This window comes from Bemisia tabaci, chromosome 3, assembly GCF_918797505.1.
Source record: "Bemisia tabaci chromosome 3, PGI_BMITA_v3".
Lineage (NCBI taxonomy): Eukaryota > Metazoa > Arthropoda > Insecta > Hemiptera > Aleyrodidae > Bemisia > Bemisia tabaci.
Window position 1 is genome coordinate 63,022,898 of NC_092795.1, and position 17,510 is coordinate 63,040,407.

Consider the following 17,510-nt stretch of genomic DNA (forward strand, 5'->3'; position numbering starts at 1 on the left):
TTAATTCGTTTACCTTGTTAGGAATTTCCATACAATCGAAAAAAGCGAACAAGAGATACTTTCATATACTTTCTCATTAAGAATATTTTATTGGGAGAAAGGAGGCAACGTTGGAATGCTCATACGGTGTCGAAATACAACATGGGCCTCTTCAGCCCCATTGTTTGATGCCGCACCTAAACGCGATTTTGAATAATCTCGCCAAACACGGTGCGGTCGGGTCGATACTCTATGCAAGCAGCCGAATACTTCCGATTGCACCAATACTAGTGAGGTCGGCGTACTACGCGTTTTAGCGCCTACAAGACTGCATGAATACTTCTCGCATTGCACCAAACGCAATGTGAGTTATTTGCCATACCTATTAGACAACGCCAATAGGCACATTGTCGCTAACTGGATTGAAGGCGCATCACACTGTGAGGATGACTCGACTCTCCACCGCGCTCCCTTCCCTGGTTTGCGGAACGCTAAAATCCCTGCAAAATTAGGACTACGCGTCATTTTTCTTGATGCACTGAAAAAAAAACAGCGGACGTGGAGACCCTAGTTTACGGGCTTTATACTGCCGTGCTAAGCAAGAACGCCATAAATCCATCAAGATTTTCCCTCGTTTTTTGGAACTTAACACTTTATAAACTAAAAACTGTTTTACCCGTGTTTTAACTACACGGAACAAAAAAATACTGCTGATTCAACAATACTCAATTGACTAAAACTGTGAGTGCAATGTTTTTTTTTTTTTACAAACGGCAGATTTTACAACAAAAAAATGCTCCTTTTAACCCACATTGTAAATAATTAACCACGGGGGTGGTTAAACTAGCATTTTTATGTTGTAAAATCGCGTTGAAAAACATTGCTGTCACTGTTTTTAGCATTGAATTGTTGAATCTGCCCTAAAATATGTTTTTTCCGTGTATGGAATAAGGCGCGTGCGCGTCACACTGCAAAGATGACTCCACCAGGTTCCCCTCCCTGGCTCGCGCGACGCTGAAGCCCCCTTAAACTAGGATTACATGTCATCATTCTTGACTCTTTGCTCCTGTTTTGACCACAATCAAAGGGAAAATATGTATCCTCGTTGTAACGATTCAGAAACTCGGATTATATTAAATATTTTTTGGTTACATAAAAAGAAAATATAGAAGGAACGAAAATATTGCGTCGAAATTTTCGATGTTTATATTTGAGATGATTTATGAAAATTCGTGGAAACTCTTCAAAAAAACTGTGTGTACTTTTTTTTTAAAAACGGCGATGAAAAATGAAAGAGAAAGAGTGGTGCATAACGTTGGAATTGGAGATAAATAGGCTTTCTTTTGCGTGAACTCGTGGGCTGCTGAATGCATTCATCTCTTAAATAACTGGAACATGGTTCCTCTTACGTGCAGTTTCTTCAGTGCTTGGCGGCCGCACAGCTACTACAGGCCTCTAGAATTATTGAAATAATTGCTTCATCATTCCTGCGTCTTATGTTTTCAAAACGTTTAATGCAGAGGGAAGCACGCAAGACCAAAGTGGCAATATGAGCTCCGGAACAAAACTATATTGTAGGGAATCGTATTGCGCGTAAAGAAGTGGATTACCATGGACATTTCTGATGTATTCAACATGGTTTTCATGCAAGTGTACCTGTTGCAGCTCCACTCAGTTCGCTGCATCTCTTGTGTGCAATAGATCCATTATTCGAAATATTAGATTAAGAAAACAGGTTTCCTTTTGTTCTCCCCCTTTTTTATTATTTCTTATGTAGGAGTCGATTTTTCTTTACTTTGATTTTAATTGTTCCACTCACTTTCCGTAGCCCTCAGACGGAATAATTGTATAGCTTTTCCAACATGCAGTTTCAATGTAGAGAGAAATAACAGAAAATGTCCAACATAATTTTCTAAAATCGATTTTTTTCACCGATTATGAATCGTGATTTGAGCGTTCAACTCTCTAAATCGGAGATATTTGTGGGTTCTGTCTATCAATAATCCGGGTAAAACACCCGATTAAAATCTGTCCATCTTTATTTGCAGAAATAACCAAGTAATACATTATTCAGTGTAATGCGTCAATTACATTGATAAAAATGTATTCAAACAGAAAGGAGCCTTCTCTGAGAGTTTCCAATTAAAATAAACTGGTATGTATTTCGAATCAGTCGGACCTCTTTTTAAAACAACTGAATTTTTTTTTTTGTTTTTTTTAAAAAAAAGAACTTGGAACTTTTCTTCAAAAATATTCAGTAGAAGCTCCGCTTGATTCAAACGAAACATTTTACTAGTGCATCGGCTTCTTTGAAAAACGATACCCTCGAAAACCTGGTTAAGGAAACAGATCCTATGATTTTGCGATTTTATAGGTTTCCATTATCATTACAAGATTATATGACTAGCCTAACCGAGCCTCTCCATTAGTTCGACGGCTCCTCCGACGTAAGGGCGTATCTCGATTCTGCATGAGCCTGGAAAACATGGTGTTATATGGGACTACAAGGGTTCCAAGTGAAAATCGAGTTCGCCCTTACGTCAGAGGGGCGACGAGTTGAGAGCGGCCATTTTGCAGTATGTGCCGTGCTAAGGAAGAACGCCGTAGGAACATTCAAGAGTTGCCAGATCTCCTTCGATAAAATGTTCTTTTCCGAGGAAACGTGTGAATATTTTCGAAATTTTCAGGACTTTTCGGTGGAATTGTTAATGAGGCATTGTTAAAAATTATCTGAAAAATTAGAAGAAAAATATTCATAAGTTAAGCAAGAAATTCGTGTTTTATCAAGGGAAATTTGGCAACGCCTGAAGGGTCATACGGCGTTGTACTTCAGCACGAAAGTATGGCAATGTCCAATATGTGCTATTGAACTAAAACCATGGACATCCAATTCCGCGCAATTCAAATGTAATCAAAGAGAATCGAAAGCTTATCCGGGTTCGACTCATGATTTGAAAACTAGGGTTATTTGCATGATGCGGTGGCAGTTGGGAGAGTACTGAAAGACATCCCATCGCCGGCGCCGCCGTAAGCCTTTTTGGCATGCGGCAAAGCGTACCCAGGATCCCACAGGAAACCCGCCAACTCTATTTGTAACTCCACTTCATTAAGACAAACGCTTGAGGATCGATAATCTCAATCAAGTCCTCTCTCTCAACTCGTCGAGAAAGCGTACATCCATCTTCAAGATATCTCTGGGCAGCATTGAGATACTTACACAACAGAGCTCACCTTCAGAAGTAGATACATTTTTTCCCGGCAGAATTTGCGGCTGACTCATGTACCCGCGCTCAAGGCCCTTATTGAAGCATCTATTTGCAAGAGTATCTCAATGGTGGAATTCATGATCCTTAATTTTCTTTACCCTGCATACAATTTCTATAGCTCTGAAGCATGCGACTTAAGCCCTTAAGAAATACTCAATTAAATCATGCCCGCTTTTCGTCTCTGCAAATCGAAAATCCTCATTGGTCGGGTCAAAATGAAGGCAATCGCAATATTTTGAAGTAGCTGAACGCACAACCATCGTCTTGTCAATCGTTCTTGAGGTGGAAATAGTAATCTGCATTCGATAAAAAAAAATGAGAGCATTAAAACCTCAACACTCCGACAGGCCATACTGCAATCTAACTTGCGCCCAGAGTGTACGGTGAAAAACAATTTTTCTTGAGATATTATTTTGACTCATGCCGTCGTTTCTTGTCGACACAATTTGGTTTTTTTGAGTTATATTCGTGCGGATTTCACTGAAAGTCAGTTTTTTTGCGATGAAGAAACGTTGTTTTGTCATTTTTTTTTACTTAAACTTAACGATAACAAAACAAGGTTTCTTTAACTCAAAAAACTGACTTTCAGTGAAATCCGCACGAATATAACTCAAAAAAACCAAATTTTGTCGACAAGAAACGACGGCATGAGTCAAAATAATATCTCAAGAATTTTTTTTTCAGTGTATATAGGGCCAGTTGGGCCAGTATAGACGACCTTTAGATTTTGGTCCACAAGTCCATCCTTAAGACGGACCAGTCATCAAACCGAAAAAAAGTAAAAAATCGAGTCATCACGGTCGAAGATAGGAGAGACTTTTTCGGGTCTCGTTTTTTCACTTCTCTGTGGAATCTGAACGACACGTCATTGGCAGCATAAAGCAGAGACTTGAGAGTTCAAACTTTGCGCCTTCAATTTTGGAGATACAACAAGAACATCCATTAAGCACGAATAGTTGTAGCTCTGCCTTGTCATCAATGCGCGTAGAGGTGTCTCTTATTTTTGAAATTTGAGGAAAGTTGAGATTGAGTCTGCTCAAAATATTCTCTGATGTGTTCAAATCAATAAGGGTTAAAAAAAGAGGAAGAAAAGTGAAGAAGTGTGCGAAGGTCTCATAAGCGCCCTAAAGAGCGCACGTCTTAAAATTATCATTTTGACGAAAGCTGAGTCTTTTCAGGGAATTTGAGAGTAAGTCTGTCCTAGTTTAAATCTGCCATGTTTAGAGCTTAAAATTGTCGAACTTCAATGCTGCTTTACGCCCTTTGGTGGCATATAAATTAACTGAAGTACGTCAAAATTATTCTCTAGGATGTACTTGAGAGCGTCCGTTGAAAGCGTATAAGATCCTAGCTATCGACCCAACTTGAAAAGTAATAGCTCTTCGGGGAAATTTTCTCGTATACGCTGAGATCCCTTTTTCCGCGAACAGATGCAAGTAATAAATGTGATGTTGATAATTTGTGCAAAGATTGAAAGCGCTGAAGCTGCCAAGTATGTAACTACGCGATACTGAACTTGAAAAAAATTATACTGGACTGAAATCTTGGAAACTGCAAGAAACTCTTGCATAAGCTGGAGATACCCGAGCTGTGTCGAATTGACTGGCTAAAAACACGTGCCTCGTCGGTTGTATGAGGCTTTTGAGCACGAGCTCCAGATTTAGGTCTTCAGATACATCTTGAAAACATCAAATTGAAAAAAAAAAGAAAGAAAATTTAGGAACGAGGTTTGGAAATCCTTCCCCGTATTTTAACGTTTAGCGACACCGCATTGGCAGCACACAGTGGAGAATTACAATTTCACGCCTCGCGCCAAGGCGCCTTCAATTTTGCAGACGCAACACGGACACCAATCAAGCACGAATTATTGTATCTCTGCGCCGTACTTGGTATATCGCTGAGAGTTATGTCGTATCAGGGAATTTTCTGGACGACCACTCTTAGAAATCCCAAACCGGGTAAAATGACCCGACTTTTTTTTCGGGGCGAGTGGCATAAGGCGGATTCGGAGAGGGGAAGCGAAAAAGCGTCATTATGTTAAGAATGTCACCTTTTTCTTAACATTTTTCATAACATTTTTTCGCCTTTCCCGGAAGAAAAAATGTTTCCTGCCTTCAAAAAGATTGAATTAAACCAGACAATCTTCAAAAACTATGAAAATCAATTCATTTAAATGCGGGTCAATTTGACCCGACGTGGGTCTTAGCGTGGAATAAGAGTCTTAAGCATCTAAGGGTCAAGGGTCAATCTAGGGTCATAAATGTGGTACATAGTCAAATTTGACTGGAAAGTATAGTGAAAGTTGGCCCAATCTTATCTTCGCCGTGGGAACAAAATATGATTCCTTTTACCCTGTAGTTGAGCCCACGCGCGAGGCACTTAAAGCGATACGATTGTAAACTGGAAAATCGGACTCATATCCGGTAACTACCGGAAAGAGGTGAAATCCAAAAAATAAGCAAAACACGAGAAGGAAAGCCCCGCATGGCGCTAATCCCCGTTTGTAGGATCATCTCGGGAGTCCCCCGAGTTTTGCCGAAAACACGAGGAGCCAAGTTATTAAGAAGCGTAAATTAAGTGAGAAGCCGGAAACGTTGCCAAGTCTCGGCGGCGCGGCGCGGGGGCAGCTCGCAACACTCCGCGACGGAGAGTCAAAGTGGCAGCTGCATGTCACATGCAATTCCGCTAACGTGGAAACTTGTAGCGGAAGAACAAGGGCAAATAGACCAAATCCCAGGCTCCAGAGAGTAAAACGCCGAGCGTGAGTACGCGCCATGTAGTCACATCCTCGTCAAGAATGCCCTAAGAACCTCCGCATGTTGTCTCATTTTCACGAATGAAAGTTTTTTTTCGTGTGAAAAATTACGAATACTATCCCTCGAAATTTTAAGGGACGTTTGGATAAATTGCGAGTACAATTCACTGAAAAAATCATCTAAAAAAGTTCGCTGGTTTCTCAGGAAACTCGCGTTTTTTAGAAGAAACTTGTCGACATGCGAATGTTCTCGCGGTGTTTTTTCTCGAGACGGTAGTATGGAACGCATGACAGTATACTGGAAAGTTGAATACGGGAGAAAGCGGTGAATAGGAGGAAAATGAGGGAAAATAAATAAACGATGTACAACATGGAGGATATGTGACGGAGTTGGGGGCAAATGGGACTTCAGGTGGGACATGATAAAAATGGGGTGGATATACTAATTTGGAGCGTCTAATTGGGCGCATTCAGGCATGAGGATTTTATTCATTCGTAAGGAGTGTATCTGCGTTGCACTGATGAAAGAGGTTCGGTTATAAGAATCGTAGGCACACGGAAAAAATATAATTTGATTGAGCATCCGATGCTGCAGCTCCTAAAACACCAAAAAGCAGATCCATTTTTATCTACTTCATTATTTGTTTATTTCTTATGGGTTGTGTCTAGTGGCTAAACGTAAATGATCGATTGTCGATATTCCTTCATTAGAAGCAATGGTAAAGAATCGATGTTTAAGGTGTGCGCTGCGGACTCCCTGTTTTTCGATCCTTTTCCATATGTTTAAATGGCAGATCAATCGATGTGTCGCAAAGCGCGCCACACCACTGGTTGTGTCTCAGTCTCTCAAAAATGAGATCGCTTCTATCCCAATGTCTCGAACCCCCTGATATCCCCCCGAGTCTGAAACCCGTCTCACAAGAAGGCGTGAGAGAAACCGAGAAAAAAAACTTAACAAATAATAAAATAAATGAATAAAAATAAAAACATATAAAATCGAATCTTTAAAATAATATCAAATTTTTCAAACCAGAAATAGGAAATTTGATAGAAGCACAACCAACAAAATTCAGCTGAAAGAAACACCGATGCCTCCATTTTCAGCCCCTATCACCAGCGTTCACCAAGCAGTACAATAAAAATCGGAGCTCGGAATAGCCATCGATGGTTCTTTTTAGCTCCTTTCTTGGTCAGAAGTGCAAACTTACAGGTCATCAATGATTCCCTGAATGCGATGTGTGATAATGGCATATTGTGCCTCTTTTGTGATGGAAGTGCAAATGAGGCTACATGGTACCTTTCTTAAGAGGGTTTTTTTTTTATGAAGAATTTCTTAGCTCTCCTTCCCGATTTTTCCCGGTCGTTGATGAATAAACACGCTCATTTTATTTCTTATTTCCCAACTTTTCTAATCTTATTTCTAAAATACATCGACAGCCGGGAACGGAGAGGGGGAGAGGAGCAGTCTGTCGTGCTAAGGAAGAACGCCGTATGAACATTCGAGAGTTGCCAAATTTCCTTTGATAAAATGTTCACTTTTGAAGAAAGTTATGAATATTTTCCCTGTAAATTTTCAGAATCTTTAGGTAAAATTGTGAACGAAATTATCTGAAAAATTGGGAGGAAAATATTCATGAATTTATCAGGAAATTTGCGTTTTAAGAAAGAAAATTCGGCAACGCCTGAAGGTTTATACGGCGTTTTTCCTTAGCATGGCAGCAGTGGCGTGGCGTACTTTTTAATCTAATAATTGATGTGCCATTCAAACCTATGGAAAATATCGATAAACAGGGTGTTTGCAACGAACACTTCAATAATCGATTTTTTACCATAGCTTCCAATGGGGAAATCGGAACTCGATCATTCACGCCTCGCCACTAGAGGAGAGTCTACTAGCGGCTGGAAATTGTATTGTGGCGTTAGGCAAGGGGCGCACTGAAGATCACGAATTCACCTCAGCTACTTGCAACAAAATTAGGACGGGCGCCGAAAACTTTCCTGCTTATTTGAGTTAGCGGCTTTCAAAACTCTAGTTTCTCGTGTCAACTTTGCAGCGACGAGTTAACTTGAGAGGAGGCGTCCTGCAACTCTAATCTGCATTATTCTTAGGTTCTGCGACTAATTTTATGAGCATTTCCAACATAATCCATGCTGTCATCTTTGCGAATCAGCATTTTCCTGTCATCACTTATCCCGGTATTATTATGTGGTAACATCGGAACTCCATTCAATTTTTTAATTTATTCCCCCCTGATGAAGTGTTCTGATGGAAAATGCTCCAAAAAATGTAAAGTCTGTTGAGAAATAGTTTGCGAGCGATTTAGTTCCTTTGTGTTCTCAAAGAGGTCGTAAAGTGACAGCATAATGTAACTGGACATGTGTGTGCAGGTTGCTTGCATGTTTAGGTGCCCTAAAATAATAAACTAAGATTTGAAATAGATTGTTATCAAAAATAATTTTAATGACATCCAAAATCGTGATGATTTCAATTTGGTTGCACACGATATGGGGTGTTTTTTGTGCCACAATGTCCGTTGAACGCTACTTTATCCGATGACAATAACTTAACTTTGAATTTTGTGACTTAAGATCCCTTCATGTAATGAAAGTCACTATTAAGAAACTAAGACTGCCAAGTCGTACTCGAAGAAAGTATTGAATTTTAACAATTCTCAATTTGACAATGATTCACTGATTCAGTCATGTACCAATATTATGGACATGGCGAAGAGATTCTATTTCTAAATTGGGATAAAAAAAAGATCGTTGCAATAAACTACATCCTGAGATGCATCAAGTTAATTTTAAAGGTCAGCTTCAAGTGCATTGTCTCCCGTCCCAGGAGCACTAAGTAGGCCACGTGCGGCGAAAGAAAAACTTCCTCTCAAGTACGAAGTTCATCCGAAGTACCCTCCTCTCAATATAGATGAAAGTGGATTGAGATTAATCCAGCGATTGATGTACGAAAACTTTTAGCTTTTTCATAAAATCCCCTTTTTATGAAATCCTGGAACGTTATGGACGGATAAAAAACTCGGACAATATTTGATATTTTCAGTGGATCTCATCTTTTTTTCCCGCAATAAATGCACCCAAGAATAGAATGCGTGCTTCATATATTGAGGAATGTCAAGTAGTTGAATATAATACGCCAGTTCAATGAATCAATACAATGAACTCATCTAATAGCCAGGGAAAGCTTCAGGAATTGGAGATCAACCTGCCTTTATCACAATTTGACGCGTTTTTGCTGAAAAGAATTAAGATCAGTACACCGAAAAAAAGTGAGGTTAAACTAATATTCTGGATGTAAAAAAAAGTGTGTGAGAACTTATAAAATGCAGAATAACCCGCCAAAGTAATTAGTTTTACATCTTGGCATTGCTAAAGTAATTGCTACAGCAGGTAATTCAGCGCATTTTACAAGTTCTCGCACACTTTTTTTACATCCAGAATGTTATATCAATTTCACTTTTTTTCGGTGTATAAATTAAAACAGAAGGAACACCTGTTCGTGTGATTTTTGTTTTTCGTGCCTCTTTTTGTCTTAATCGAATGTAGATTGTTTCTTTTGGTTTGACAAAATGTTGTTTCGCAGAATCCCAACAGAACAATATAATTATTCTAGCATAGTTTTTTTTTTTTTTTTTTTTTTTTTTTTTTTTTTTTTTTTTTTTATGGATTACTTCTTTTGATTACCACTTTCATGAGCAATCAAGCAATGACAGCTCATCGGAACAAATAAAATAGTTTAATGCTCATCAGCCTTGAATTTAGAAGCCTCAGACTTGAGCCTGAAAAAGTTTTTTATGGCGCACGAGGATTCACCACCTCCGAGAATCTATACCGCAAAAGATACGACTCTGCTGTCGACGAGTGTTGATGGCTAAAGTGAGAGTCCACGGATCTCCATTTGCGACGTTGTAGATTTCCAGTTATACTTTATTTTTTTAAAAAACTATTCAATGTAATTTCTTAAAAACTTTTTTGATTTTCCCCCTCTATTGGCGCAATGTTTGGTAGCTAGACACTTCACCCAATTTTTTTTACCCAATACCTAATTTAGTCAGCAAAAATCCAAGTTATATAATTTGGTTGTGTTGCTCACGTAGCCCTTTAAGCCTTGCTGTAAATGAGACAAAAGGAGCCGACACAACAAGGAAATAGAGTAAAAGGCCCGCTTTGTTGACGGCGCAGACATACAACTATTCGTGCTTGATGGATGTCCGTGTTGTATCTGCAGAATTGAAGGCGCTATGCGTGAACTCGCAATGCCCCGCTCTATGATGTCAATGATAAGTCGCTTAGATTCGGGAGCGAAGGTAAAATACAAGGCCCGATTACATCTCTCCTATCTTCGGCTGTTTTGCTAACCTAGCCCTTGAAGCACATTACAAATAAGACAGACGGAACCAACACAAAATGGAAATGGAGCAAATGAAAGGTCACACGTAGGTGACGGCGCAGGGATACAAGTATTCGTACTTAATGGATGTCCGTGTTGCATCTGCAAAATTGAGGATGCTATGGCGTGAATCGCGATGCTCCGCTCTATAGGCTGCCATTGAACTGTCGCTCTGGTTCAGGGAAAATTTAAAAAAAACCAGACCCAAAAGGTCTCCCCTATATTCGGCTGGGTAGATATTTGATCTTTCTCCGTGTTTTTCAATGTGATGTCCTATTATTTTTTAAAGATTGTAGACCTACATCTAAAGTTCGGATATATTGACCCAATGAAACCCGCAAGGCGCGTATTAACAGCGATCCTTGGGTCAGTTTGACCCGGGTTGAGCAATTGGGCATGTCGACGGCGCAAGTCCGCAATCACATATCTCGTTTGCGGTGTCTGAAAATCTCCGCCTCTAAGTTATTTTTTTAAAGGAGAACAAATTGACATCATTCCTTGAAGTTTTTGCAGAATTTTCTTCGCACAGAGAAGAAAAATCACGGCAGTTTTAAAGAATTACCATTGAACAGTTTTCCGTTTAGAAAATAAAGTATGATAGGAGGTCTGCGACGTCGCAAACCGAGCTATGTGATTGCCGACTTTACCGTCGATGTAGGGTTGATCCCATAATTTGGCGAAATTTCAGAACCTATCTCATTGCTTGTAACTTGACTAAGTAAACTATTGGTTCGTAAAGCATTGCACAAAAAACCATTGGACAAACTTTATAAATAGACCATAAAAACTTTGGATCAAACAAAATTGGGTAAAGTGTCTGGGCACCCAATATTCTGTATAAATTTCAAGCTATAAGGTTGACTTGTTTTCCTTCGAAAAAATCAATTAGGAGCAGAGATTTTGAAACACCTCAATGGAGATACGTGATGTCCCTTTTTCAAATGATAACAGCATTGAAAATCTGGTGTGGAAAAGTGAGTTCTGCCCAGCTCAATAAGATCTGAATAATAAATGATGTGCATTCCAGGAATGAAAGTTTCCAACTAAACCAATAGTGCCGTGCGAGTAACCCGAGATAAATCTGTAAGATTCGCAAGGATTACGTTCGTTCGTTCTATTATATTCCATAAAAAATTCGGAGAAAAGTCATCCCGAGTAAATCTGCAACGAAATCCATAGACTCTCCCGGGATTTTTCCCGGAAGTATTCTCCTCATTTTCTTCATTTCTTATATGCACAAAAATGAGATTGGTCTGTTCTCAAGATGACTTATTGGATTTTGTTTTCAGGTCGGAAATTGTAATTCGACAGTAAACCTGAACCACGTCACTCAATTACATTGTCTCAAAAGCTGCTCTCCTTTATTGTTCAAATGTAGAACGAGTCAAAATTATCCCCTGAAATCTTTGCTGAACATTTCTCACAGAGATGAAAAATTACGACAGTTCTCAAGGAATGACGTTAATTTGTTTTCCGCTGAAAAAATTAAGTGTTACAGAAAGTCCATCACTTGGTATATGTATTTACTTTCCTTAAAAAATATTAGCACATTAAAGACATTGAATGGATCAACATCGAAAGCTGCATATTTATTAAGGTTTGTGGTATGCCAACCCTGTGTTTCTCGCGTCTTGTTGCAGAAAGAACACAAGTTTTAGGAGACATCCTGAAATTCAATTTTTCTCAATTGACAGGACTAATTTCCAAAAAAAGTCACGAGCAAATTGATTTACTTCATTTAGATGTGGTCCATCAAGTGAAAGTATTACATATTTGTTTCAAATAATTTTAGATATCTTCTTGTCTAAAATATTCGAAGTCAGTCAAAAAAATAAGGAAACTTACCGTTTGCTCCAATTAAGTACTTAGGGACCATCTAAGCATTATGTAAGCCTCTATAATAGGGGAGGGGGGGGCTAAGTTTGCATTACCGAATCTTATAAGGGAAATACAGGGTATTGCCCAGCTTTAAATAAGCCTTTCAGTTTGAGAAATATATTATTTTCCAATGAAAATAATTTTTGAAGGGATTTTCCAGACTTTTCCTGTTCTTTTTTTACGTGGTAAATGAGAGGGTTAGGGGAGTCTTTTAACTCAAAGAGGTTGGTTCCTGAGTGATTTATATCGTGGCCCCTCCGACGAGGTAAGGGCGTATCTCAATTTGCACATGAGCTCTGTTTCACATATAAATCCATGCTTTCTGCGGCCCAATTATTGAGATTGAAGACACAGGGAGTATGAAGCTATCCTATTGGTTGAAATTGTTGGTTCTCATAGACTATGGAAGAAACTGATGGACTAACTATCGGATCCCTCGTGGGTTGCCGTTATTTAGACTACCCCTACCTCCTTTGTCTTGCAGCCACTCGCTTCCACGAATAGGATCCCTCCATATATATTTTATCTTCTTTGTCTATAGCTTTGTCTATGGATTTCAATAATCGGTCCGCTGGGGCTCATGCAGAAATGGAGATACGCTCTCGGAGGCCCCGAGGGGAATGAAACAGTCGACGAAGAAGCCGTACGAAAGGAATTGGAGCGGCTTGTTCCTTGAAAGGCTCCTTATCTGCATGGGATTACAAAGGGGAGTGTTAAAACCTGCTTTGCAAGGCCCTCAAGAAACACCCTCATAACATTGCGGTGAAAAAAAATTAATTTAAATTTACCGGAAATGGAATTTGATTAACGGTGGCTGTGGAAAAAATGCGCGTACTTTGAGTAGGATCTGCTCGTTCAGAGCCGAGCTACTCCCGACTCCGTTGGCACGGCACTCTTATTCGTTCTCCGTGCGTTAGCCCCGGAGGAGCTCCTTGATTACCTCGTAAAATCCAGACAATAACTTTTGATTCTTGTATCAGGGCAGGAGGAGGAGCCTCGCGCAAATGATCCATTATCGATATTTCCCCACTTGAAGCTGTTGTGAAGAATCGATTATCAAGGTGTTCTTTGCCAACATCTTTTATATCGATCCTTTTCCATGGGTTCAAATGGCGGATCACTGGCTACATCGCAAAGGACGCCACGCCACTGGGTCCCGGCAGTTTGCTCGGCTCCCAACTCAAAGAACAATATTCTGGGAAGGAGCATCGGGGCGCGTGATTCCTAACTTCCTCCCGAAAGTTTGGAGCCGACCAAGTTCCCTCGCACGTGGCTCCTGCAACTTTGACCCGAGTTCCGCTCCGAGATATATCGATCCCTCGGATTTTGGTCCTATCTCGCGGGTGGAACCTATCGGATATCGATGTATCGATTGCATTCATCTCGGACGTGCGCGCCCATTAACAGCCGGTTTCACGGATTACTGCGTCCTAACCTCCACGATTATTGAATCGTGCGTCCTTCCTTTCCACAGCTGCAGATTTTGATTGATCGTCACCCACTCACAAGTCGTCCTTTTCCGGAAGGAAGAACCTAACTACATCTAAATGTTGCGAAATTTCCACTCGCAAATTTTACTTTCACGAAGGAGGCTGTCGGGCGTTTCTAGTCGACAATTTCACTGACTTTACTCTCAAAAACACGCTGGAATCAGAAATGTTTTGCATCAGAGAGTGCGCCATCACATTCTTCCCTCAAACTACGTATTATTGAATGTCATCGAATATTATGCAGTTTCAGTCAGTTTTGCAACCTTGGAACGGAGTTACGCGCGTTCCCTCTTTTGGATAACGACAAAGCTGGCCGCGATAAACTGTTTTTGATCCGTCCATTTTGTAGCAATTAGATCGCTTATGGGTAGCATGGAGCCACACGCATGTCTCTGAATCGTGATTTGTAGGCTAAGTTACGTAAATTAACAGAATTTGAGAAATATAATCTGCCCAAACGTCGAGTCTCCTCATGGAAAATTAACGAACATGACGCTCCGTAAATATCATGGTGCATTATGCCATCCAAAGTTTCCGCCCGAAATCAACTCGGGTTGAATCGGTCATTAAAAACGAATAACTTATTGTCGGTCAAGCACAATATTTGGAAACTTTTCAAGAACAGTTCAGCATATAACAGATTGAAAGCAGCTGAGTGCCTGATCAGATTCGAGTATACTAAAAGTGATTCGACGGTTGCCATTTTTTGTGTCAGAGCGACGTGCAATATCGTATCAATTCGTTCCATAATTTCAGCTACTTTTCATTTTTTCGAATTTTGAGATCGCACTTTCTGTTGTCATGAGACTAAAGAATTCATGTACCAAATGTGACAAAAAAATTCAACGTAATAAAGGCAGGGTTTTTCAGAGGCAAAATATCGCATTCGAGTGCAGTTTCGATATCAGCATCGAATGCGATATTTTTCCCCTGCCTTTATTACGATTAAGTTCTCTGTCAAAGGTACATGAATTCTTTAGTCTCATGACAACAGAAGTGCGATCTCAAAATTCGAAAAAAATGAAGAGTAGCTGAAATTATGAAACGAATTGATACGATATATCGCACGTCGCTCTGACACAAAAAAATAGCAACCGTCGAATTACCTTAAGATTCCGGGGTTTTCTTTTGATTTGTCCCCTGTTTTGGAGCTTCTCCTCGAATGTTCTACCCCTCCAACAAATAGCATACCTTAATGATAGGTGGGTTTGGTGTTTCAGGTGAGCGCTTACACCCTGGTGGCGATCAGCGTGGACCGATACCTGGCGATCATGTGGCCGCTGAAACCGCGGATGACCAAGTCGCAGGCCAAGGTCATCATCCTCCTCGTCTGGTGCGTGGCCATCATCACCGCCTCGCCGGTCCTCGTCACGACGCAGCTCTTCCAACCCTCCAAGTGGTACAAGAACTGTAACGTCTTCGTCTGCGGCGAGTACTGGCCCAACCCCGTGTTCCAGTACTACTACAACATGATCCTCATGGTCCTCCAGTACTGCGTCCCCTTCACCGTTCTCATCTTCACCTATTCCAGCATCGCCATCGTCGTCTGGGGCAAGCAGCCCCCCGGCGAGGCCCAGAACATGCGCGACGAGCGCATGGCCAAGTCAAAAAGAAAGGTAATCACATTTTTCCCCTGTAATTTACAACTATAGACGAATTTCATTCACACAAACTGATTGTGGTGGACGCACGAGTCGTAAGACAGTATGTTGAAGTTTTTCGCCAACGTGCGTTAAAATTCAACATGAAGCTGAAAATCTCAATACAGAAGGAAAAAGCTCATATAAGCACAGCTTTCCCTCAAAGAGATATGCTGTTTGGTGCAACACTAGTTACGCCCATTCAAGAAGGCAACTATGCAGACGCGTTTCGGCCTTGTTGGGCCAATCCTCAGTGCAGTGCAGCTTCCTGAATTTCCTGCTACGAAGCTTGAGAGGTTGTGAAATGTCTGAATGTGTGAAAGGTCTGTGCTCATATGAGCTTTCTCCCTCTGTATTGAGATGTTCAGCTTTATGCTGAATTTTAACGCACGTTGGCAAAAAACTCCAACATACTGAATTTTACTTACCTGTCGGACACCGATTGTGCCTCCGAACGTGGCAGCTCACAGATTTGTCTTTCCGGCAAAATGTTGCGCTGCTTTGGACAGTGGACAATAGACATAGAGCGAATGACGCACGAACCACCTTATATGACGTCGCGTCATGGCGTTTTGACAAAGTTTGTATAAAGCATATGAGAAAGGATTTGTAACCTGTGACAGAAACACAGGATTTACGTGCAGCAGTGGAGCTCTTTATACATATTTGAGCCAAGTCCATTGAGTCATTGAATGGTGGCGTCCGTTAGATACATTTTCACTCCCCCCCCCCCCCCCCCCCTGGAATGAGGAACGGGACACGTTCACCTTTTACAGGGCCTTTGCTCTCCGGTCTATTAACCCCGGTCCCTGCCGCTCGGAAACAGCTGTGTCGGCCCAAACGCTGAAACAATCAAATTCGCGTCAACAACTTATCGCAAGAGAGCTCCAGTTTGCCAACTGAACAAGTTGACGCCTTACGACCCGTCAATGGGCACTTGAACCGACGCTCCACAGCTCGGCTGCCATGTCTCTCTAAAAATGAGACGTTCTCGGGGTTACAGATAGAGTTCATCTAGCCACATGACAAGCGTTCACTGGAGGAAAGACCTTACTTCCGTGCTAAGGAAGCACGCCGCATCAACATTCGAGAGTTGCCAAATTTCCTCGGATACACTATACATTTTTGTCGAAATTTATCTATGTCGCAGGCAATCAGCAATCGCCGGCAATTTGCAGGCTCCGTACCTGTCAATTCGTCAAATTGCAATTACAATGACATCGATGTAGTAAAGGTTTCTTCAGCGAAGAAATTCAAGGCACAACATAATCTTGGAACGCCTTCAAATCCAGCGATACTCTCCGCCTTGCCGCGGAGTTCGTTTAGTTGCTTAACCAAACCAAACCCAACGCAGATTATTGATTGCATTTCACGAACTTGCGAGTGTGCTAGCTGGTAGCATGCATTCAAGAAGAAGGGGATAACGTATATTTGAATTCAAAGCATAATAATCATAACTTCCTATCTCGTTTTTTTACTTTAAATTTTTTTTTAATTTGTTGATTCAACACGAATAGATTTCAATTTGCCGGCGATTGCTAATTGTTTGCGACATCCATATTTTTCCCAGAAATTTTCAGATATTTTAGAGTGAATTGCAATCAATATTGTCTGAAAATTTTGAGGAAGTATATTCAGAATTTTCCTAATAAATTCAGTTTTTATTGAAGGAACTATGGCAATGTCCGAAGGCTCATACGGCGTTCTTCCTCAGCACGACAGCTTAGACCACGCATCTTTCAGTACTTAGAGCGATTTTCATCTTGTTCCGTCGATGAGTCAGATTTTTTGAGATCTCGACGGAAAACTCGCTCCTGTGTCCTCAAAGAATTGGATGAGTTTCGCTCATTTTTGTGTCCGTATAAGGCATAAAGTTGGGTTACGGTCCGGCGATTGCATGTCCTGACTAGTGGCGAGGCGTGAATGATCGATTAGCTATATTTCCCCCGTTTGGACCTATGCTAATCGATTATTAAGAATCGACATCGTGGAAAAATTAGAATTATTCAAAAATCGATTTTTCGTGGGAAATAAAAATCAATATCCCCACTTCACCCTCTCGCAACACCTCTTTTTTTGAAGCGAAAGGTGGCATGG

The 17,510-nt window shown here is 40.7% G+C and overlaps 1 protein-coding gene across 1 annotated transcript in view; it reads left to right on the forward strand.

The window, feature by feature from the left end:
• LOC109039904 (RYamide receptor) overlaps nt 1-17,510 on the forward strand; it is a 70,765-nt gene that overhangs the window by 7,766 nt on the left and 45,489 nt on the right. Inside the window, exon 2 of the mRNA XM_019055625.2 lies at nt 14,994-15,389. Coding sequence (XP_018911170.1) covers nt 14,994-15,389 — 396 coding nt within the window. The remainder of the gene's footprint in view (nt 1-14,993; nt 15,390-17,510) is intronic.